Source organism: Vulpes vulpes, chromosome 3, assembly GCF_048418805.1.
Source record: "Vulpes vulpes isolate BD-2025 chromosome 3, VulVul3, whole genome shotgun sequence".
Taxonomy (NCBI): Eukaryota; Metazoa; Chordata; class Mammalia; order Carnivora; family Canidae; genus Vulpes; species Vulpes vulpes.
In genome coordinates this window covers 97,133,576-97,157,754 of record NC_132782.1, presented here as the reverse complement: position 1 = coordinate 97,157,754, position 24,179 = coordinate 97,133,576, and the positions used below count along the sequence as shown (strand labels likewise).

Sequence of the window (24,179 nt, the reverse complement as noted above, 5' to 3'; positions counted from 1 at the left end):
AAAAAAAAAAGAAAAAAAAAAAAACCAACAACAATGTAAATCTTTAGTTAGTCATCTAAAACTAAAGGGGAAAACACAAATAAGGAAACAAGCAACAACAACAACAACAGTTGTTCATGTGTCCCCACTGAAGAAAACAGACAAGACTGGCCGTCAGCTACTGCTGCCTCAACCAGAACTTCCCTGGTTCCTTATCTTTTTCAAGAACTGATTCTTTGGCTTTCTTATTGATTGTTGGACTCTCTCCATGCACTTAAACTCTCATAAACCTAAACTCTCCAAAAACTCATAGTTTCTAGTCAAGTTATGTTCAGCAGAGTTGGTTTCTATTGCTTGCAACCAGAAAGCTTTATCTGATGTATTTCTCAAGAAAAGACCAGGACTCTGTAAGACCTAACAAACTCTCTCTCTCTTTTTTTTTTTTTTTTTTTTTTTTTTGACATAACAAACTCTTAATCTCTGTTCTTTACTCCCCTGGGCAAAGAGCATCTGTCACTAGGTGACAAATTATCCCTAACCCAAGTGGCTTTACTTTTTTTTATTTTTTTAAAGATTTATTCATTTATTCAGTCAGAGCTAGAGAGAGGCAGAGACACAGGCACAGGGAGAAGCAGGCTCCATGCAGGAAGCCCGATGCGGGACTCGATCCTGGGTCTCCAGGATCACACCCCAGGCTGCAGGCAGTGCTAAACCGCTGCGCCACCAGGGCTACCGCCAAGTGGCTTTAGAACACAACCATTATTTCAATTTGTGTGTGTCTGAAATTCAGGAGCAGTCTCGCTGAATGGTTCTGGCTCAGGATCTTTTTCATAAAGGATGGAGTGGTCTGAACACCTGATAGACTCAAAGATCCGCTTCCAAGATGGCTTGCTCACATGGGTGTGGCCAGGAGGCTCCAGGTTCCTGACCCATGAACCTCTCCAGAGGGCTGCTTGAGTGTCTTCAGGATGTGGAAGCTGGCTTCCCGCAGAGTAAGTCATCCAAGAGAACAAAATGGAAACCATGAGGTATCACAAGTCAGTCATACTCAGTGTGACTATAAGGGCATAGGAATGACTGGGGCATTTGTGAGGCTGGCTGCCACATGGGGAAAGCCTAGAAACCTCAGTAGGGTCTTTTTCAAAACTTTTATTTATTTTTCCAGTATGGTCTTTATAGCCAGTCACTGTTTTCCTTCCACTGTGGACATTCCTATTCACCCCAATAAGAACATCTTTTTCAGGGGCATCTGTCTGGCTCAGTCAGAAGAGCATTTGACTCTTGATCTTGGGGTTGTGAATTCGAACACCATTTTGGGTGCAGAGATTACTTTTTTTTTTTTCCAGAGATTACTTAAATAAATAAATAAACCATCTTATTTCAGAAACCTGCAGACAATGACTTACAAGAAGGGGCAGAGAGAGGAGATGGATATGAAGAAAGAGGTGTAAAACAGGCAGGGCGAAGGGATCAGTCCAAAGACCAGGCCTGGAGAACTGGAAAAGAGAAAGAGAAGACCTTTAGAGAAGCAGACACAGGATGCCCCAAGTGCAAGGACAAAGAGCAGTATAAAACGCAGTGCTCACCCTTGGCAGATGGTCACTTCTCCTTTACAAGCCCCAGAGGGTCTTCTGTCTGGTTCAGCTCAGCTTGCACCAGCCATCCTTCACTGTTCCACATCCAATGGGGCCCGAGAACCAAGACCCACGTGTCCAGGAAGCTGCCAAGCTGTTAGGGGCTGACCTGCTTCCTTAACACTCCATGCTGAAGCCTTAACCCCAGGACCTCAGAAGGCGACTGTATGTGGAGACAGGACCCCTAAATGGGTGATTAAGTTACAACTGGGCCTTTAGGGCGGGCCTTCCTCCAATCTGACCCATGATCTTAAAAGAGGAAATGTGAACACCCAGGCAGAGGCCAAGGAAAGACCATGCGAAGACAGAGAGAGAAGGTGGCCACGGGCAAGGCAAGGACAGAGGCCTCTGGGAAGCCACATCTGCCGACACCTTGATCTTGGACTTTCAGACTCCAGAATTGTGAGAAAACAGTTTTCTGTTGTTGAAGCCTCCTGTCTGGCAGCCTGAGCTCAATGTGACACACAAGGCCTCTAGACAGTTCTATGAACCAGCCCCTAACCTGTGCTGCTAGAACCAGACACGAGGTGAGAAGCCATAAATGCACTGTGTGCACCCAGAGAATGCAATCGGGGTTCCTTCCATGAGCTTCCTGGGGCCCCTCTGCTTCTCTCTGAAGGCAGTCTCTAGGCATGTCCAGGTTCCCAGGGCCATTTCCACCATCCTGCACGTCTTCTCTCTAGCTGGAAAGCACCTTCTGTATTCGTTCTCGCACTTCCTTCACTCCCAAGGACACCATCATCTCGGCCACAGGGGGTCCTTGCTAAGAACGAAAAGGGAAAACATTGCCTTACTGCCTTAAGCTGCCTACAGAGGGGACACCCAGCCTCAGTCAGGCCAACCCCAGTGCTGCCGCCTGCACCCCAATGGGCACAGTTATTAGCCTTCTACTGTCTTCACTTTCTGCGGCTGGGGATGGCTCCCCAGAGCCTGTGCTCCCCCATTGATTGGTCTACCACCCCCAGTCAACTGCCTGCTCCATGTAGGTAGGGAGTGTGTTTCATTCACTGCTATACTTGGCACAGTGCTTGCACACAGTAGGTACTCTGTTAAGTACTATCTGCTCAGGGACTGAATGAAGGGAGCGATCGTGTTTCATTTGGCTTTGTACCCCCCAAACCAGAGCTTAGTGCCGGCCAGTGAATGTCAGCTGAATGGATGAACGAGGGGCTCCAGGGAGCAGTCCAGCCCATCTGCCCACTTACCAACTGTCCGCTGAGGGCCACTCGGAGGAACTGCATCACAGTACTGTGTCTGGTCCCTTCCAGGCCTTCTGATACCTTCTTCAGTTCACGATTCAGCATGTCCTGAGTTAGGCTTATACTGGGTGCTTCTAAGATCCTAGAAGAGAGGGGCGCCTGGCTGACTCAGTTGGAAGAACATGTGACTCTTGATCTCAGGGTCGTGAGCTCAAAACCCATGTGGGGTGCAGAGATTACTAAAACAAACAAATAGGAACACCTGGGTGGCTCCACCGGTTACACGTCTGACTCTTGATCTCAGCTCAGGTCTTGATCTTGGGGTTGTGAGTTCAAGCCCTGTGTTGGGCTCCATGCAGGGCATGGAGCCTACTCAAAAAATAACAATAGAAATGAACAAACAAACAAACAAACTTAAACAAAGCCTAGAAAAGAGCCAGCCTACAGAGGCCTGCATGGGCCTGCGGCAAGCAGGTAAGAGGGAGAATGTCAGATTAATGGTCAGCTGTGATTGTCAAGCCTGCCTAGGGGATAAGAGGGGAAGGAAGATCTACCACCCCCATCCCCATCTAAGTCGAGGAAGAAAAACAACCAAAGGACCACATACCCAGACAATTTAAGCACAATATAGGAAAACTCCATAATAGGAAGATTGACTCATTTCTACCTTGGTGTTATGTGCTTGCTATGCCTCAGTTTTCTCATCTGGAAAGTGGGGATAATAACAGTATCTGCACCTCACAGGGCTCTGGTGGGGCTAAGTTAAAACTTGTCAGACACTAAGAATATTGCCTGAACAGACAAGAAGTACTCCAGAGTAGAAGATCTTATATTTCATTAGAAAATTAATTATTAGCTAACATTTATTATATCCAAGGGCTCAGAGGCATTGCAAAATCGAACTAAGGAATGGGTTAGACATAGGATGGAAGGAAGCCCTCGGGGAAATTACCTGAAATGCAGTGGAGGGAAGACTCTTTGGTGGGGGGGGGGGGGGGGGGGGGGGGCGTTAGCACAGAATGGCAGGAAGAAAAGATATTGGGAGACCCCAGGTCCCAAAACAGCATTGCCACCAACTTGCTACAAACAGTCTCTTTCTCTCTCTCTCTCTTTCCTTTTTTCTTTTTAACTTTTAGGGCAGCAACCATGCTCTTGTACTCTCCCTGGCCTCCATTCTGGAACATAAGACTTAGGCCTATCAGGTCTGTCTCATCCATGCTGGTGTTTATGGACTCCCCTGTGAAGTCACAGATGCCGCCTTCCCAGGTGAGAAAAACAGTGGCCAGGAACAGCATCTTGTATAGCTGCATGAAGAGGCAGGTGAACCCGGAGGCCTTGTAATCGGAGAGGCTGCTACACCTGGAGGTGATGAAGTAGGGGAAGTAGCCCAGGGTGAAGCAGTTCCCAAAGCAGAAGAGAGTCATGGTGCTTGCTGCCTGGGGCCATGCAGGTCTGCGTTGCCAGCCTGGCTTCCTCCCCTCTTGCTACAACCATTCTCTGCCCACAAGTGGAAGCACTTAAGACCTAAAGTCCAATAGGCCAGCAGCTGCTCTCTGCTTTCCTGGCAGGCCAGCTGAGATCCACTCTCACAAGTGTGTTTGAGTTTCAAGAGGTTCTCCAATCAGAGCTGGACTTGCCAAAAAAATAAAATAACAACTCTGAGTCGTAGCAAAGGACAGGAGCAGGGTGGGGTGGGTCTATTTTACATCACCTTCCCAGATCTCTTTGGCAACTATGGGAACCCCAAACCGGAAATGCTGTAGAGGGGCTGGGGCCAGAGAGCTTCACTGGTGCGGATAATCCACCATGACAACTGTGACACTGCCTGGGCACACTGGGGTCCAGAAAGCCCCCTGCCTCTGCTGGGCTTCGGGGAACTGTGTTCAGAAGTAAGGTGAAAAGACTGCCTCTTACAACAGGTTCCCTCCCTAACTCGGGCGTCTGAGCAACTGAATTTCAATAGGAGGCAAGAGTTAATCATTCTCAATGCATCGTTGACTGGGCCAGGGAATCACTGTTATTTCTAAAAGTCCAGGAGGTAGAATACGGAAAATATAAAACGTAGTGTGGGGAAAAACAGGTACACTCGTCCATGTCACTTTGGGGAAGCAAGCTGCCAAGGAGCTGGTGTAAAAGTGACAGGCCTGAGGTGGCCAACAGTGCAGCTCAGGACACGCCAGAGCTGGTCCAGAGCTTGGCACAGGCACAGAAGGGACTTCGAGAAATCTGGCAGCTTCAGAACGCTTGGGTGTCAGTTTTCCTGCTTTGAGTGGGAGCCCCAGACTATCTCTGAAATTTAACCCCGTGGCAAGGATGCGGGGTTAAGGCAATGGTCCTGGTGAATTAGAACTAAAAGCTCCTATGGTGGAACGCCCTAAATTAAGAGAATAATAAAACAACAACAACAACAACAATAAATAATAATAGTGGCTCTTGGGAATTTATCCTAGAGATATACCTACAGACCTGCTTAATGAAGTCTATACATGGCTATTCGTTGCAGCATGGTTTGTACCTGTAAAATCTGGAAGCAGTCCAAATGCCTATCAATAGGAAATGAATTAAATAAACTATGTAAAGTGGTTTAATAATGGGATAAGTATAGATGTAGAAAAGGAGAATGCTCTCTAAGCACTGGGCAGATACCTGTGAGGTATCTTAAAATAAACCAACCAAAGACACAGAACAGTTACATTTTTGTGTAAAAAAGAAGGAGCATCTAGATAGTATTAGGAATAATAGTAACGCACAGAGGATTCTGGAACTGGGTGGATGGGGGACAAGGATAAAAATGGGCTTCCCAGTTATCTACCTTTCTTATACTTTCTAGGTGTTAAACTCAGGTTTGAAAGGCTTGAATGTTCATAATCAAAATATTAAATTTAAAATTTAAAAACTTCTAAGATTGTGGAGTTATATGTACACACATCATTGAATACTCTGACCTTAAACAAAGGAAACAGCTAAGCCTGGTACATTTCTGTTGGAGCCTGGAGTAGGATGGAAAGCTTGCTTTTTGCTATGGACCTTCTTGTACCATTTGTGTTATTCTCTAGTTTTGGCCACATGCTTGTTTTGTATTATAACAATATTTTGAGGTTTCTAGGCTTCAGGCACTGTCTGAGCACTCTGCAAGGAGAGACATATGGCCTCTAGGCCCAGCCAGCCTGGGTTTGAATCTCTCCTCCTCCAACTTACTATTATTTTAGACAGGTTATTTCACCTCTCTGTGTCTTGATTTTCTCACCTATAAAATGGGGATACTGTTTTAACCTGATATTTTATCAGGCTGCTGTGAATTTAAGTGTATACACATACATACACACACCCTTCACATGTACATATATACATACCTAATGTATATAATACATAAAATAGCTTACTGCAGTCATGTGTGTGAGCAAACACTTATTATCTACTTTAGTTTTCACAGTAAAGGTGGGCGGATGTAAGTAAAAAGGACACCGTGGGTGTTGTGGCCAGCATCCATCTGCCTTTCTCCTGATCCCTCAAATCTCCTTGGGGAAATCACCTGGCCCCCATTCTTAGCCATGTGCCCTGGTGGCGGCGAGGGTGTGTGTGTGTGTGTGTGTCTACTCAGAGCCAAGGAGATAGTGAGCTACACTACACTGATTAGCAGGTCACACTTTCCAGGCTTCAACAAATGGTTCAGGGACAGGAAAATGAGGCTAACATGGCTCTGTCAAAGATCATCTCAAGACACAGCTGAGGCTTTGTGGCATTGGAGTGGTCTTCCACGAGCGCAGGTATAACAGAGGCTGCTACTGGTCCCTTCTATCCTTTCTCCCTTTTGTATACAATGATAAAATCTTTAGCCAGCCTTGTGGCTGCCAAGTTAAAAAATCTACGTTTTCCAGGCTCCCTGGTAGCTTGGTGTGGCAACTAAGACAGGTGTTCTAGCCAGTGGGATACGGGTGGAAATGAATGTGTAACTATAAGTCAGGTCTGTGAGGGGAAGGAGTGTCCTGTCCTCTTCCCTTTTCCTCCTTCCTCTTCTGGCTGTTTTGTGGATGATCTGTGAGCCATCATGCACCATGTAGACAAGAGCAAAACCTAGGGACATGTCCCCTTGAGACATGGGGAAAGCTCTTCGGCCTGGACTGCCACTTCCACGTTGGGTAAGCACTGTCTCTATGTCTGGTAGAGTTTCACCCCCTCCACCCCATACAGAGTTCTCCACAGAATGAGTAGCTGGCATGGAGAAGCGTGCAGCAGAGAGTTAAAGAGACAGAGAAAAAAATTAGGTCTCAGTAGCATATTTCTGGGCCCTGCATCAGGCTGGGCTTAAGCCAGCTTTAGTTGCATTTCTGTTACTGTCACAGTGAGAACTAGCGTCATCTCTACCTTGGAAATGAGGAAATGGGAGCTCAGAAAGGTGCAGTAAGTTGGCCACAGTGACACCATCTGGGCAGGAGAACAACTGGGTAGGTGGTGGTACTGGGAGGGAACCCAGGTAGACCCAACACCAAAGCCCAAACGCAGTGCCCCCTTCCGGGGACGGTTTGGGCTCCTCTGGGTAAGCCCCCCTACCAAACAGAGACAGCGAGCATTCATCTTGCCAAGATCCTCTTGCTAGCCATGGGGCTATGTGGCAGGGCCACCTGCCAGCCCTGGAAAGAAGTTGTCGAGTGAAGAGCCTTGAGCTTGGCCTGTAGGAACTCACCCCAGCACACGCTTGGCAATCGCGTCCACCTTTTCTGAGATGGTACCCAGCTGCACTCGGCCCACAGCAGGGCGAGTCCACAGATAGGAGTGTGCTGGGGACACCAAATCCTGCAGGCGGCAAATGTGACCCTGGGAGAAGAAGCAGTCGCTGAACACACTGTGAACAGGAAGTAATGGGGGCGCCACCCACTCCCTCAGTCTCCCGGACACCACACCTGTCTCAGCAGGATGATCCTCTCCACGTACGCTGGGTCCAGGACATCTCTGTCTTGTAGTTGGCTCCCAAATGTCTCCTCCACCAGGGCCTGCAGCTTCCCCACCAGCTGGCGCCTCTGGGTCTTGTTGCTCACCAGCCGACAGAGGTGCAGCCTGTAAGAGAAGCCAAGGGATCATGCTTACTACAATGGCATCCCCAGCCCACCCAAACCCTCTCCCTGCAGGGGACCAGGCAGGGTTTGAAGAATGACGCGTTACATGAGCTGTCCCTCCCACAGCCTAGACATGGAATATATGGGAAGGGAATGTGACCAAGGTCTGAATCAGCCTGAGAGCCCCAAGCAACCCAGAGAGAAAGCCTGTTTGCAGGGCTTCTAAAATAGTAGCATTTAACATTTTAAATTAGGAAGATCACATAAAAACAGAGATTTCTGGCTTCTCTCAGGAAATCAGGAGATCTGGCAGCAAAGGTCCCTCATTCCCCATGCTTCAGGGCTCGAGCAGGGTGGTGGCTGCCTGGTTACAGGCACAGGACGCTGCAGTCTGCCAGGCCCTCTCCTCCCCAGTTCCTCTTTCCTGCCTGCCACCCTCCCCTGTGCTACCAGCCTGGCCTGGGCAGACACATGGGCTTACAAGGCAGGATCCACAAGTCTCTGCCCCCTTGAATAGCTTAAAGCTGGAGCTCTGGCACAAACAGGCAGAGATCAAGAATACGGATTTCTAGGATTTGAAGCCATGGGACGGTCCAGAGGGCAGAACTGTTTGAATCCAGGGCTCACGGTTAAAAAGTTCAGGTGTCCTTGTCAGTTCAAAGTTCTCCTCTCCAGAATTCTCCTAGCTTCCTTGCGGCCTCTCTTTGGAAGCAGCAAAACCTCTAGCCAGACTCGGTCACTCTTCAGACAGCGCCCCCCCCCCAGGCTGCCTTCACCCCCAGTAATGTGGGAGGAACGCGAGAAGGAGTAGTTCAGGGCCAAGGACCATTCTGCTGGCGCTTGGCCCTCGTCCCTGACATGGAAGAAAGGCAGGCAGCAGCACTGGGTGAGTATCTCCTGGGCTCTGGAACTGGACAGGCCTGTGGATCAGACCAGGCCCGTGAGATGTCTGCAGGAGGTTACACGGTCAGAGTTTCCAGATGCATGATGGGGGACGACAGAAGCCTCTGTCATAGGGCACTGTGCAGATTAAATGAGACCATATGTAAAGCCTAGAGCACAGGGCAGCTGCAGACGGGCAGGAAGTCAGAGCAGAGGCTCCTGCACATCAGTGGTGGAAAGATGAGACCCTGTGGAAAGCTCTCTGGAGTACACACTGTCCAAAAGACATGATTTTTTTTTTAATTTTTATTTATTTATGATAGTCACACAGAGAGAGAGAGAGAGAGAGAGGCAGAGACACAGGTAGAGGGAGAAGCAGGCTCCATGCACCGGGAGCCCGACGTGGGATTCGATCCGGGTCTCCAGGATCGCGCCCTGGGCCAAAGGCAGGCGTTAAACCACTGCGCCACCCAGGGATCCCAAGACATGATTTTCTTAAAAAGGAATTAATGCCACATGCTGAAATGGTTTCTAGGACTGTCTCAGCGGCGAGACGACAACAGAAAACAAGCCATCAAGAGACCCTAGTGGCCACGCTGGAGATAATACATGTCAGGTTCAGGGCCCCAAGAGGCAGGCAGTAGGTGCTGGATAGCTGGTAATTACTGTTACTACTCCCACCACAACTCTAGGGTTGCTGTGATGGCGACTCTTACTACCAGCACTGAAATCATCACAGCAGTGGCTTGATGTTAGAGATATCTCAACATGACACCTTTGGCTGCAGTAAACCTGTGGGCGTCAGTTCCAACACTGCATTTCCTCCCTGATTCACACTGAGCAAAGCCCACCTCTACCTTCCTCTGGCTGCCCTCATGCTTTGGGGAGGACTGGAGCGGGTCACCAAATATTTCCCCACCCTGCCCCCATGTCCCCAAAATAATGCTTTCCCTAGATCAGAAAGGGAGGGTACAAGTTACATTTGCTCTTGAATGCCCCATTCAAGAGATGCCTGCTGTTTACTATGTGAACCTGAGATAGTTGTGGACCTGCCCTCGGTCTCAGTTTCTGCACAGGCAAAATAGGGCAGGGTCATGCAACTGACCCCACAGGTCGAATAGGAGAAATAAATGAGATAACATCCCTAAGACATCTGCAGTCAATGTAAATTCTCCGGGCTCAGGCAAGTAAAGCACTGAGGAGAGCCTGTGCCCAAACTGATGCTCAAGAGATGGCATCAGTGAGTCCTTTATCCCTTAAGCACATATCTGTCTGCTGGTTTTACCACTGAGGCCCTAGAAGGGTATGTCAACAGTGATCTGAACTGTGACTGGGTTTAGAGGTCTGAGTGAAGAACTCCCTGAAATATGTAACAGGTGCCATGAGATGGTGCTCATTCACTGTGTTGGTTAGGGGGGGTTGGGGTTGGGGTTGGGGTTGGGGGATGGTGATTCTGAAATGAAGATGCCCCTTTTCCAGGCCATGGTTAACAGAATCCACACAAGGGGTGGCCAGGAATAATGGCAACGACAAAAGCAGTACCCACCACCTACTGAACACTTTCTACGTGCCAGGGGCGGTGTAGAGTCCTTTGGCCGAATGTTTATTTTTGTTTTTATTATTATTATTATTTGTAAAAGGTTGGCCTTTTACAAAATTCTTAAGACAACTGCACAAGGTGGGTCCTGTAATTAGCCCCATGTTCAAGAAGAGGAAACAAAGGCTCCAGGGGGTTAGGTGACTTACTTGCTCTGTGTCAGGTCAAAAACATTAGACAACTGAGTCACATGGGTCAAATTCAGGCTTCTGCCCTAGGGGCCCATCATTAGCCAGAAAGCCCTTTCCAACCAGCAGCCACTCAGGTTCCGTACTCACCTGTTGAATTCTGGGAGCTTGTCCAGGTCCAAGAGCGCTGAGTGGCAGGTGATCCTGGTCAGGTCAAACTGTGTTATCAATTCTGGCAACGTCCTGCCCATCTGGTTCTCTGCAAGTAGGCATGCCCAGCTTCAGCCCCCTGCCTCTCCTTTCAATCACAAGGGAGGCTGGGTGAGCATATTCTGAGCTCCCCATTCCATTTCGACCAAAGGGATTCAATTTCTAGCTCTTTTAGATCAAGGGCCCAAATGAGCTTTCACTTGCAGAAAGGATTCTGTCTCTCTGGAAAATCAAGTTTGAAAACAATCAGACTAAACCAACCCTCACTGCCCTCACTGACTTGAGCTGCAGGAACGGTATGCCCACGGCCTGGCTGTGCCTGGAGATTGATTCCACTGGATTCAAGTATGTTTTACAAGTCTCTTGGGTGATTCCAAAGCACAGGCAGCATTATGAACTGCTGTGGTGGGAGCCGCTCCTCCTGAGTAGCAAATCCCCCCCCGCCCCCCCACGCAGTCAGTGGGCATCATGGTCAGGCCCAGGCCTAAAGAGAGTCTCTGCCACGGCCCTTCCAGGCTGTGGGACTTTAGCAAGTCACTCAAACTTCTCGGAGCCTCTCAATCCTCTTACAAAGAGCAGGGATAACTAATACCTCTCAAGAATATTTTAAGGAGTAAAGCAGATAAGAGTAGAATAAACAGTAAACAGACTATCACTCCCACATTTTCAGAAATCCCCTTCACAAAGAGGTCATTGTCATTTGCTGCTTCTTTAAACTTTGGGCTCTAAGTCTTGGGTCAAGGATAAGAAGGCTCGGCTGGGAAAAATACTAAGGTCATAGTAATAACTTAGTAATACTGTCGGAACCCACACTTGCCATAGCGGTAGTGATAGAATTATCATAATTGTAAGATCTGTAACTTTCATGCTTACTGGTTATCAGATACTTTGCTGGGTGCTCCATACTCATGGGTTCAGTGAATCCTAACCCTATGAGGTAGATACTTCTCCCCATTTTACAGATGAGGCCAGTGAAGCTCAAAGACCATAAGCTCCTAAAGGGCAGGGGTTACATCTATCTTGTTCACTGCTGTAGCCCCAGCACTAAGCACAATGTCTGGCTCAATCAACACCTGTTGAAGACATGAATGAACTTGTCCAAGACTGTGTAGCTGGCAGGTGGCACAGCCAGGGCTGAATACCAGGTGGGCCTCACCAAAGTCCTAACTCCTCACTCCTATGATTTTGCTGTGACCTCCCAACTGTGTGTGTGTCGGGCGGGGGTGGCAGTACCTGCAAACCCGGAGCCACAGTTGGTGATGATATCAAGCAAGGCATCCGGCAGGAAGTCAGCAGCAGCAAATTGCTCCAGGAAAATGTCCCCTTGCCTCTTGGACAGCTTGCTGCCATCCTTGTTGAGGAGCAGAGGCAGGTGGGCAAAGCGAGGTGGCTGCCAGCCCAGGGCCTGGTAGAGAAGCAGGTGCTTGGAGGTGGAGACCAGCCACTCAGAGCCCCGCAGCACATGGCTGATGCCCATGTGATGGTCGTCCACCACACAGGCCAGGTGGTACGTGGGGAAGCCATCGCTCTTCAGGATGACCGGGTCCCCCTCCACACTGGCTACTTCATGCCGATTCCAGCCGTACACCAGGTCCTGGAAGGCTGGGGCTTCCCCCTCTAGGCGGAAGCGGATAGCAGGTTTGGGGTCTTTGGCTAGCTTCTGGGCCACCTGCTTCTGTGTCAGGTTCCTGCACCGATTGTCATACCTGTTGGGGAGCAGAGCAGCATAGTGGCTAAGAGTACCAAAGACAGACATGAGTTCCGTCTTTGTCTCTGTTGGTTAAATGACCGTGGCAAGTCATTTACTTCTCTAGTTCTTTTTCTAGTCTCTCTTTAAAAAAAAAAAAAAAAAAAAAAAAATTATTTATTCATGAGACACAAAGAGAAAGGCAGAGACATAGAGAGAGAAGCAGGCTCCCTGCAGGGAGCCTGATATGGGACTTGATCCCAGGACCCCTGAGCCAAAGGCAGACACAACCACTGAGCCACCCACGTGCCCCTCTTTTTCTAGTCTTGAACAGGAATAAAAAGAGGGATATATTAGAAAACCAAATGAGAAAACAGTATGGCAGACACTTACACCTGCCTACCTTCCAGCCTGTCCCTCTTCTTTGTTAATAAGGAGATGGCAAAATGCCTAGTCCCGGGGGTTGAATCACAGCTGGTGTAGCCAATCATGCAATCTCTTTCCTGATGCTGGCAAATGGTCCAGGTAGGAACACTCTACTCACTGACACTCAAAGAAAAGTATGCTTAGGGGCAGCGGAGGGTTAGGGTTCTGGGAAAGATTTTCTCTCCATTTGAGAACAGAAGAGGCACAGGAGGAAAAACTCTTTTTTTATTCCCTGCCTTCTCCTTCTGTGCTATTCAGATGTTGTCTTATGAGGACAGAACACTTAGCCACCACAGCCACTTGGAACTGATACACAGGCACAGCAAGGAGAAGCCAAAACAGAGCCCCGATGTCTTGAAGCTACTGGTTTTATTCTTGAGTGTCTCACCTCCAGATTTCTGCAAAGTAAGTGGTTAATGTCTGTGTAGGTTATGCCCTGGCTACTCCAAGTAAGGTCTGTGGACCCCCAGCAGCAGTCCCATCTGGAATCCTGTCAGAAAGGTAGCATCTTGGGCCCCAGCCCAGACAAATCTGAATCTATGTGTTAACTAGATCCCCAGGTGAGCCGTCTGTGCGTTAAAGTACAAGCGCCTGTAGCTTGTCCCTTTTTTTTTAAAAAATTATTTTTTAAGTAAACTCTACCCCCAACATGGGCTTGAACTCATGACCCCGAGATCAAGAATCACATGCTCCAGGGTCGCCTGGGTGGCTCAGCGGTTGAGTGTCCGCCTTTGGCTCAGGGTGTGATCCCGGCATCCTGGGATCAAGTCCTGCCTCGGGCTCCATGCATGGAGCCTGGTTCTCCCTCTGCCCGTGTCTCTGCCTCTCTGTGTCTCTCATGAATAAATAAATACAATCTTTTTTTTTATTATTTATTTATGATAGTCACACAGAGGGAGAGAGAGAGAGAGAGGCAGAGACACAGGCAGAGGGAAAAGCAGGCTCCATGCACCGGGAGCCAGATGTGGGATGTGATCCCGGGTCTCCAGGATCGCGCCCTGGCCAAAGGCAGGCGCTAAACCGCTGCGCCACCCAGGGATCCCAAATACAATCTTTAAAAACAAAAATCCCATGCTCCACTGACTGAGCCAGCCTGGTGCCCCTGGTTTGTCCCATTTTTTTTTTTTTTAAGATTTTATTTATTTATTTGAGAGAGAAAGAGAGTTTGAGCAGAAGCAGAGGGAGGAGAAGAGGGAGAAGCAAACTCCTCACTAAGCAGGAAGGCTGAGATCACAACCTGAGCTGAAGGCAGACACGAGGCCACCCAGGCACCCCAGTTTTGTGCCTTTTAAATAGGGTATTCCATTACTTGCTCCCCAAAGCATCCTGATATACAAATGTAAAGCTTGAAAATGTACCTCTTGACAGAAAGCTAAGTGTTCAGTTGGTAAATGACTTTGTGGATTCCATGACAGAATCTGACCATGATTTTAAAAGACCTCATACAAACATCCAGTCCTTGTCCAAACAGTTCATTTAAATTGGAACCTAGAGGGGTACTTGGCTGGCTCAGTCAGTAGAGCTTGACTCTTGATCTCAGACTTTAAGCCCCACATTGGGTGTGGTGCCTACCTTAAAAAAAGGGGGGGGGGGGGAAGCGAGTGGCACCTCACTGGCTCAGTCAGAAGAGCATATGACTCTTGAACTTGAGGCTATGAGTTCAAGTCCCATGCTGGGTGTGCAGATTATTTAAATAAACTTAAAAAAAAAAGTTTTAAGAATTCTTTATAAACAGGAGCACCTAAGCGGCTCAGTCGGTTACACATCTGACTCTCAATTTCGGCTCAGGTCACGATCTCAAGGTCATGAGATTGAGCCCCACATCATGGTGAGCACGGAGCCTGCTTGGGATTCTCTCTCTCCCTCTGTCCCCCACCCCCTGGAGTGCATGTGTATACTCTCTCACTCAAAAGAAAAATAAACAAAATGGAGCTCAGATGTTCTGATGCCACTGCTGAGAGGAAGCAAGGTGGTCAAGGGCCACAGGACAGTGTTTATCAAAGCTCCAAACTGGTCCTGAAATTCCACATCTAGGAAGGTCTCCAATAAACAACCTGTACACACGCACAACAATATATGTCAACATGATCCATCCCAGCTCCTTTGTTATAACTACAGACTGGAAATAGCACAAAGATTAGTAAGGGGACACCTGGGTGGCTCAGTTGGTTAAGCGTCTGCCTTTGGCTCAGGTCACAATCCCAGAGTCCTGGGATTGAGCCCTAGGTCCAGATCCCTGCTTGGCGGGGACCCTGCTTCTCCCTCTCCCTCTGCTGCTCCCCTGGCTTGTGCTCTCTCTCTCTGTCAAATAAATAAAATCTTAAAAAAAAAAAAAAAAAGAGGGGATCCCTGGGTGGCTCAGCGGTTTGGCGCCCGCCTTCAGCCCAGGGCGTGATCCTGATGACCGGGGATCAAGTCCCACATCAGGCTCCCTGCATGGAGCCTGCTTTTCCCTCTGCCTATGTCTCTGCCTCTCTCTCTCTCTCTCTCTCTCTCTCTCCCCCTCTCTGTGTCTATCATGAATAAAAAAAAAAAAAAAAAAAAAAAGATTCGTTTGTAAGAAACTGGATTAAGGGATGGTACATCTGTGAAGTGGAATACTGTGCAAGTGTAAGAAAAATCCATGGGCCAATATAGACTGATATCCTCAAGACGGTAAGTGGAAATGGGTAAGTTGTACAAGCCGTAAATTGTGTGCTGCTGTTGGGATGGGGGAGAAGAGAAACAATGCACACTAAGGATTGTGTTGAGTACCTAGGGGAGACCTAATAAAAGCCTCACCGCATTTGTCTATGATGAGGGAAACTGAGTGGCCAGAGTCAGAGTTAGGAGAGATCTTTGCATATATATCTCGTTGGACCTGAAACCCTTTTACTTACTCAGAATAACCAACAATTGAAATTATGTGTTACTATTGCTCAAGAGCCAATGTGATGGTCAGCTCTGACATGGCCCCAGTGATTCCCGCCCTCCCATGTTTCTACCCTTGTGTCATCCCCTCCTCAGAGTGTGGGCTGGACCTAGTGGCTTCCTTCTTACAAAGGGAATGCAGAAGTGATGAGATGTCACGCTCTTGATTTGGTTACAGAAAGACTCTGGCTTCTGTCTTGCTTGGTCTCTTTCCTTCTGGCTCACTGGCAGCAAAGCCTGCTGCTATGCCATGAGCTGCCCTATGCACAGGCTCATGTGGCAAGGAGCAGGCATCTCCAGGCAACAGCCAGCGCAGCCTGAGGTCTGCAAGTAGCTTCATGAGAGAAACAGGAAGCAGATCCTCCATAAGCCAAGCCTTGAGAAAACCACAAAGCTGGACAAAACCTTGAATGGAGCTTTGCTAGAGGCCCAGCTAGGCTGTGCCCAGACTCCTGACCCATAGGAAGCCACACGATGGCCAAAGTCTCGGGGTTATCTGTTAATGCAGCAACAGCAGAGGAACATATGCAACTTTGGGGAGCAGGTTCTCACCGTGGTGTCTGGCGGTTCCTCAGCGCCTCCTTCTTTAAGAGCTCTAGTCGCTGTGGTGAGCAGAAGCAGGGGTAAGCAGCGCCGGACTCCAGCAGTGCTTTTGTGGCCTGGGCGTATAGCTCAAGTCGCTGGGATTGCTGGTAGGGGCCCGCAGGACCTCCCCGGCGGGGACTCTCGTCAGGTGGGATGCCTAGGACATAGCAAGAGACGATCATCACCAAACACTAATAATGAATGTGCTTGCAGCACCGGTTCCCAGGCACTGTTCTACGTACTTTGTGTGTTCAGTAAAGCCTGTAATCCTCATGACAATCCTCGAGGTCATTACTATTGCGATTTCCCTTTCACAGGTGAGCAGTTAAAAAACAAGAGAGGCTAAGCACTCAAGGTCATGTGGCCTGATGGATAAGGAGTCATGGAGGTGTGCTGCCTTCACAGTCTACGCTCTCAACTGCACACCTCCTCTCTACCCGTCCTTCCCCCAGGTGGGAGAGCAGCCCAGGCCTGGCATAGCTGGCTCAGATCAAAGCATAGTTCCTGGTATAGTCCGTCAGGCCTTGATGGGACCCCCGGTTCTGTGCCTGAGCAGCTGTGACAAGGGATCCTGAAGATGTGTGAGTGCCACAGTGCCAAGCACCTGTCAGACTGCTTTTCTGTTGTTACATCGCCAAGCCTCAGAAACACCCTACCAGCTAGATGCCATCACGACGCCCATTTGGTAAGGACACTAGGCACAGATGGGTTGTTACTTCACTTGACCAATGACAAAGGGTACAACTACGCTGAAACCCAGGCTAGCAGATCCCAGTCCACGCTTTTAACTACTTGTACTGCCTCAGCATCCTTCCCTGCAAGATGGAGCTGATGGCCTACTGCACACAATAGCAGCAAGAATAGGATGCATCAGCACTCACAAACTGCTTAGCCCGAGGATCACATGGAGAACCGCGGCATTATGTGGTGTTCAATGAAATGTGATCTCTTCTGAGCCACAGCCCAACCCAAAGTCTAGTTTCCTCAGGTCACAAAGGACAGATTTAACCTATAAACACATCCCATAGAGACAGAAGGGGCACAGAAGAGCCAGATGGTGGGGTTTCTGCCCTCAAATAGTTTTCCGATGAGTTAGGAAGGTAAGGATGTGATTAATCCTGCATACTTGACATTAACAGACTCTGCAGGCAAACGGGCCTGGGTTCAAACACATTGGCCTGCTCTGGAGCCTTGAGCAAGTCACCTTTCAGAGCTTCCAATTCCTCACTGAGATTCTAACACCTCGGCAGTACTTTGAGGTCAGCATGAGATGGCATAGGTGAAGTGCTTGGTGTTTTGCCCGCTAAGTGCTAAGCACTCAGCCAGTTTGGACTGTGATCATTATCATTCAGCTAACCTCTCCCGCTGGGTCTGTTTCTTCATTTGTCAGAAAAGACAGTGATTCAGGAGCCCCTTCCTGACATAACTTTAACATGTTCAGCATTTGGAATGGCCCAGGATTTTAAGAGTGGCTTTAAGGTAACTGAAAACATATGTTCATGTAACAGCTAATACATAAATGTTCATAGCAGTTCCATTCATTGGAGTAAAAAAACTGGGACGTCGGGGTGGCTCAGTCAGTTAAGCGTTCAACTCTTGATTTTGGCTCAGGTCAAGATCTCGGGTCCTGATATTGAGCCTCACGTCAGGGTCCAGGCTCAGCAAGGAGTCTGCTTGAGATTCTTTGTCTACCCCCACCTCAAATAAATAAATCTTAAAAAAAAAAAAAAAGAGGAAATAATCCAAATGCCCATCCATTGACGAATGGATGAGAACAGAAGGTGGTATTTCCATATAATGATTATTTGATCACAAAAAGGAATGAAGTATCGACACATGCTACAACATAGAACTCCTAAGCTAAGTAAAAGCCAGTCGTGTTAAAGGTCACATTATTATCTGAATCCATTTATATGAAATGTCTGGAATAGGCAAACAACAGACAATAGATTAGCAACTGCCAGGGACTAAAAGGAAGCAGGAATAGGAGTAACTGCTGATAAATATGGAGTTTTGTTTTGGGAGGATGGAAACGTTCTGAAATTAGATGATGGTGATACTTGGCATTATACAGTGAATATACTAGAAACCACTGATCTGTACACGTTTTTTTTTTTTTTTAAGATTGTATTTATTTAATCATGAGAGATACACAGAGAGGGGCAGAGACACAGGTAGAGGGAGAAGCAGACTCCTCGCAGGGAGCCCGATGTGGGACTTGATCCCGAGACCAGGATCACACCCTGAGCCAAAGGCAGATGCTCAACCGCTGAGCCACCCAGGCATCCCTGATCTGTACACTTTTTAAAAAAAGATTTTATTTATTTATTTGAGAGAGACAGTGAGGGAAATCACAAGCAGAGTGGAAGGGCAGAAGGAGAAGCAGACTCTCCACTGAGCAGGGAGCCCAATGTGGGACTCCATCCCAGGACCCCAAGATCATGCCCTGAGCTGAAGGCAGACACTTAACCAACTGAGCCACCCAGGTACCTGATTTGTACACTTTGAAATGGTGAATTTCATATGAAGTGAATTAAAGGAAGGAAGGAAGGAAGGAAGGCAGGCAGGCAGGCAGGCAGGCTCCTAAGGCAGGAAGCTACAGAGGTCAGCCACCCCTCTGCCTTGCCACAATGCTGAGTAAAGAGTCTGCTATGGGGCCACAGGATGCACTCACATGATCATACTGCACAAGGGGCTCCAAGGGTGGGACTTGTTCATCAGTGTACCTCTCGTGCCTAGTACAGCACCTGAACATAGCAGGTGCTTCGTGAAATCCGAGTTCTCATCCTGGTCTGCCTGGCACTACATGGTTCCACTCTGGCCAACTTCTGTCTTCACACCTAGTCCCCCTGCTTTGCTCACTGTGCTTGGGCCACACTGGCCTCTTTGCTGCTCCTCTAATACATCACACGCTTTCCTGCAACAGAGCCTTCACATCTGCTCTTCCCTCTGCTTTAAATAGTCTTTGCCCAGGTAACCACAGAGCTGCCCCACACTGTGCAATCTCTGCTTTCATGTCGCCTCCTCCAAAAAGACCATCCTGACTAAGAGAACATCTCTCCCTGCCAGTTCCCTAACCTGTCACCCTGGTCTCCATAGCACTCATCAACACATAACGTCACGGTGAGAATGAATTAGTCTGTTTATCTATCTTTCCCTACTCACTGGACACAGGGTCTCCGTTCAATGCTGGAACTTGACCTTCTTATTGTAAGTGATCTTTGTGAACGAATTCCTTTATTCAACTAATCTTGACTTAAGCATCTGCTATAATGTTCTACAACAGAAGGTACAGACATGATCTGTTTTTCCCCTTTGGTAACCCAAGATCTTGTTAATAATTTACCTGAGATTAAGATACACATCTTATAAAAGTCTTGGTATTTTTGGTATTTTTCCTTGGGGAGCCTAACTGGTTCTACCTGTCCTGACAAGTGACTGTTGACCCAAGGAACACACACACACTCCTCATCTTCCCGTAGTTTAGCAGGCCTCTGGATTAAACTTCCCACAAGAAGATTGACTTTAGACGCTGTACATGTTTCGTTTGGCTCACACAATGTGGTTTACTAAAAAAAAAAAAAGAAAAGAAAAGAAATTCGGGCTCAACTTTAACAATGGGAGATATTCATTAAAAAGAGAGTAATAAAGACTTGCATTTCTGAGTCCTCTGGGAAGTGAGAAGATTGAACAAGCTGGGCTAGCATTCCCACATAGGAATAAGGGCTGGCCGGAGCTTTCTCCCACTATCGGCCTACCTGCTCCAGAGCAGATGCTTGGCCTGTTTTCCTGTCTGCTCCCAGCTGGATTTGAGGTTCTGCGGTAAGAAAAGAAACCTCAAAACGGCCTCGGAGCTGTTCCTCAGGGAGCTTCAGCATGTTTTGGGGTGACATGTGCCCCCTGAGACAGCACAAATGTACACATATCTACAGGAAATCCTCATTCTTCATCTAGGGCCCCATGAGAAGGCCTATAGAATCCCAGCTCTGCCTTCCCCCTTGGAGAAGGTTCCTTTCCCCTGCCTGTCTCACCTGCCCACTCCAGCATGGCCTCGATATTCTCCGCTGCCCCAGGCACAAGGCGGGTCTGATCTGTGTCCTCCAGCCTGAGGATGAAGCTCCCCTGGTGCTTCTTGGCAAAGATATAGTTGTACAAGGCAGTGCGGAGGCCACCCAGGTGCAAGAAGCCTGGTAAAAGAGAACGGTTCAGACAAGACAAGGAGGATAAACTAACGTACCTCACCCAAAAAGGTAAGCAAGGCCTGCTTGTAACAGGACGTCCCAGTGAGTGTCAAAGTTCAAGAAACAGCTACCCTGTCTCATCTTTCCAGCTAAGACCCAGACAGACAGCCAGAGGATGGGGGTGGTTGACTCCTATAGCCCCTCATCCTGGAAGAAGACCACCCAAGTTTTAGAGTATGTGATTTTGTGAAAAGATTTCAGCTCTACCCACCATTCTACTTTGAAATTTGCTTTAAGGCCAAGTTCTACCGAAATGAGGACAAGCAGAGGATTATCCACTAAAGCTGTATCACACATGCATTTAACGTGTGCAAATTCAAAGATGTGCTTGGGTAAAAACAAACAAAAAAACCCATACGATTATGCTTTGCAAATACTCTTTGTTTTTCACCTTAAGTTTTGGCTTTCAACATGAACCAGTATTTGACTCTACTGTATTTCTTTGCTCCTGAGTTCAAACTCCTAAGATTACCATCATTCCTGACTGAAAGCTTAAAATTAAGCATTTTCCAGGCGCCTGGGTGGCTCAGTGGCTGAGCTTTTGCTTTCAGCTCAGGTTGTGATCCGAGGGTCGTGGGATCAAGTCCCATATTGGGTTCCCCACAGGGAGCCTGCTTCTCTCTCTGCCTATGTTTCTGTGTCTCTAATGAAAAAATAAAAACTTAAAAAAAGATTATTAATAAGCATTTTCTCATTTCCCCTTATCCTATCTTCTTTGGTCCAAGCCATGGCCCTACCTCCACAATGAGCTTCTCTGCATCCACAAGTATAGAAGGCTGTGCAGGACACCAAAGGCTCTTCTGCGGACTCCAGTTCAACACTGATTACGTAACTTTTGGCTAGTTATTGCATGGTCACCACAAAAACCAGTGGTCTCCAAGATGGAAGACGGAGGGGTCAGTAATTAAAAGCACAACCTCTCTCTTTTTAAAGATTTTATTTATTTATTCATGAGAGACACACACACACACACACACACACAGAGGCAGAGACACAGGCAGAGGGAGAAGCAGGCTTCATGCAGGGGGCCCGACGTGGGACTCGATCCCAGGTCTCCAGGATCAGGCCCTGGGCTGAAGGCAGCGCTAAACCGCTGAACCACCCGGGCTGCCTGAAAGCACAACCTCTTAAACCAAATAAACCTGCCATTTAAATTCTGCATTCATTTAGTTGCTAGTTGCTGTCCCTTGGGGACCCGACTTCCCTTGTATGAGCTTCAATCTCATCTATTAGTAAAAACAAAAAAAATAGAAACCTCCCTCATAAAGTGGTTGTGAGATCTAAATGTTGATAAGTAGAACTTTCAATTGGTTTTAGCAATTAGTGATTTGTATTGCTTGATAGTTCTTTTTACCTGTCTGTAATCAACAGCCTTCATAGGCTTTTCCTACAAATCAGCAAGGAAAATGAGAACTACAATCATAAAAAAAGAATATTGGTTACTAAGTACCAGACCTTGCTAAGAGCCTCAGCTGCATCAGCTCAAACCCGTGAGGCGGGTACCATCATTAGCTCCATTTGACAGAGGGTGACACTCAAACTCAGAGAGGTTATAGAATTTGCCCACATCACACAGCTAATAAGTGGCAAAGCTGGCAACGTGGACTCAGCCAATCTCACGCCTTGGCAGCCAACCACTGGGTGCTCTGCAAAGGACAGTGCAAACCAGTGCTGGTCTGTGAATTAGTGCCAGCTCACAACCAACTACGGAAATTGAGAATAAATGTTTAGAGACAGCAATCTGACAGAGGAATCTTACATCTGGTGAATCTAATAGAAATACGCTCACATCTTATACACTTTTTGTATTTTCCCTTTTCAGTAACTCATTGATGTCAGGTTCTATAAAAATATTGATACATGATCAACTGGAAATTAAAAGCTAGTCCCGTCTCAATGGCTTGAGAAGCCCACTCTGCACTCTGCCGCCTGCCAGGAAAGATCCTGTCACTCTGAACAGCTGGGATCTTGCCACAGAGGAAGCCTTAAGTGTGGACCCTAAAGTTCAGAATCAGAGGCATGCTTGATGTCGACGGGGCAGAAGGTGGACTCCTTGAGAACAAAAACCGGAGGAACTAGCGGAGAGGCCCATGGCGCCCCTGCCTCACTCTCTGGCTTGCTGAACGCCAACACCACTAACCACAGGGCCTTTATACCTGCATGCAATTTCCTCTGCCCATAACGTTCCTCCTATGGGCTTCACGTCTTTGGATTCTCAGCTCAAGTGATACGTGCTCAACAAGGCCTTCCTGAGCTTCCTGCCTAAGCCCCAGCTCCCTCCCCTGCTTCGTTTCTCACATGGCACTGTCTAAAAGCATGGGGATTTTATTTTTAAGACTTTATTTATTTGTTCATGAGAGACACAGAGAGAGAGAGAGAGAGAGAGAGAGAGAGAGAAGAGGCAGAGACACAGGCAGACGGAGAAGCAGGCTCAGGCTCCACGCAGGGAGCCCGACGCGGGACTCGACCCCGGTCTCCAGGATTACGCCCTGGGCCGAAGGCAGGTGCTAAACCGCTGGGCCACCCGGGGATCCCGAGGATGGGGATTTTTACACGTGCTCGTCGTGGCCACCACAGTGTAGGCGTTTTGAGGACAGGGGCCGCCATCCTTCCCCGATGACCCCACATCCCATCGCCTGGAAGGGCACCTAGCACACACAGTCTGTACCTGACGTGCACTCATCGGATACAGAAATAAAGGGACGGAACACAAAGAACTTCCTGCCAATAAGAATAATTTCCGCTCGTGGACCTGCTTCTGCCTCTGGAAAATGGGGTCGCCCTGCCCGCCCAGTGCGATGCCACCGGAAGGGATTCGTTCGGGAACCTTGGGGGGAGGGGGTGGCGGGCACGGGACGGTGGACCTCGACCTGCAGCGTCACGTCCGCCAAGGTTACCTGTGGGGCTGGGGGCGAACCGCACTCGCACCGCAGCCCCGGCATCGGCGCCCACGCTGGCCGCGCGTCGTCCCGCGGGGCGGCCCAAGGGCGCGAGGGGCCTCACGGGCCACAGCAGCCTCTTCAGGAGCAACGCCATGTGGGATGGGAACGCACACGTGGGCTCCTCAGTGCATCACTTCCGGCCACCTCTCCCGGCCAATCCGCATCTGCCACAGAGGGCGCAGCCCCGCCCCTTAAAGGTACAGGCCGTCTAGCCTGCAAACCCACGCAACCCCCCCGCCCCCCCAGCGCAGCTGCGGCCCCACTCGGCCTCTAGGGGGCAGGATCCATCAAGCGGGCTGTTTCTCGGACCCGCCCACCTCGGCTCTCTCGAAAGCTAAAGCGTGGCAGGGGCCGGGCCGGGGAAGCGGAGGAGGCGGGTCTCCATAGAAACGTCCACCTGTTTCCGGCCAGGCTGTGCGAGATTAGGGGCTGCTGCCGGGGCCAATCTCAGCTAACTCGCTTTTTCCCGGCGGCCTTTGCGGGAGCGGTGGGTGTTGTACACAATCATCATGGCGGCGGCCGGAGCCCCGGATGGTGAGTGTGGCGGGGGTGGCGGGCGCCCGGGTTGGGCCCAGGTGAAGCGGGCCTCCGGGAGGGATGCGGCCCTGGGCGCTGGGGAGTAGCCTGGCTCGGGAGGGGAGCTTCGGCGGCGCCCGTGCAAGGTTCGGTCCCAGGCCCAGCCTGCGGCGAGCGCCCACCCCCTAA

At 48.9% G+C, this 24,179-nt stretch overlaps 2 protein-coding genes and 1 long non-coding RNA gene across 12 annotated transcripts in view; 1 reads left to right on the top strand and 2 right to left on the bottom strand.

Annotated features, from left to right (window-relative positions):
- Window positions 1–523: 523 nt before the first annotated feature.
- Window positions 524–23,898, bottom strand: EARS2 (glutamyl-tRNA synthetase 2, mitochondrial). Of its 4 annotated transcripts, XR_012000208.1 has the most exons (10): window positions 23,430–23,898; window positions 20,323–20,478; window positions 16,259–16,448; window positions 11,917–12,389; window positions 10,624–10,732; window positions 7,714–7,867; window positions 7,497–7,627; window positions 2,819–2,954; window positions 1,566–2,376; window positions 524–1,475 (listed from the first exon to the last, which is right to left on the bottom strand). XR_012000208.1 is itself a non-coding variant. In XM_072751345.1 (9 exons), the coding sequence occupies exons 1-9, from the start codon at window positions 23,566–23,568 to the stop codon at window positions 2,293–2,295; spliced, it is 1,572 nt and encodes a 523-aa protein (XP_072607446.1). In that variant the 5' UTR covers window positions 23,569–23,832; the 3' UTR covers window positions 524–2,292. The 4 variants fall into 4 exon arrangements, 2 of the variants coding, with proteins under 2 accessions (XP_072607446.1, XP_072607448.1); XR_012000209.1 differs by lacking the exon at window positions 20,323–20,478 and having other exon boundaries at window positions 23,430–23,626; XM_072751345.1 differs by having other exon boundaries at window positions 524–2,376; window positions 23,430–23,832.
- LOC140598088 (uncharacterized) lies at window positions 18,590–20,112 on the bottom strand. Its single transcript, XR_012000210.1, has 2 exons — window positions 20,050–20,112; window positions 18,590–19,860 (listed from the first exon to the last, which is right to left on the bottom strand). It is a non-coding gene; the product is annotated as an uncharacterized lncRNA (long non-coding RNA).
- The window catches only part of UBFD1 (ubiquitin family domain containing 1), a 32,512-nt gene continuing 32,195 nt past the window's right edge, over window positions 23,863–24,179 (top strand). For all 7 annotated transcript variants that reach the window (XM_072751348.1, XM_072751351.1, XM_025983784.2 and 4 more), the window contains exon 1: window positions 23,863–24,008. In XM_072751348.1, the coding sequence (XP_072607449.1) occupies window positions 23,984–24,008 (25 nt within the window). In that variant the 5' untranslated portion in view covers window positions 23,863–23,983. The remainder of the gene's footprint in view (window positions 24,009–24,179) is intronic.

Bases quoted from the DNA above. Each gene is read 5' to 3' on its own strand.
- EARS2 (XM_072751345.1), bottom strand. From the start codon at position 23,568: ATGGCGTTGCTCCTGAAGAGGCTGCTGTGGCCCGTGAGGCCCCTCGCG. The intron at 10,733-11,916 runs GTACTGCCACCC...GCCTACTTGCAG, and splicing joins CTGTGGCTCCGGGTTTGCAG to AGAACCAGATGGGCAGGACG. The intron at 2,955-7,496 runs GTGAGTTCCTAC...CCTCTCTTCTAG, and splicing joins ATTGCCAAGCGTGTGCTGGG to GATCTTAGAAGCACCCAGTA.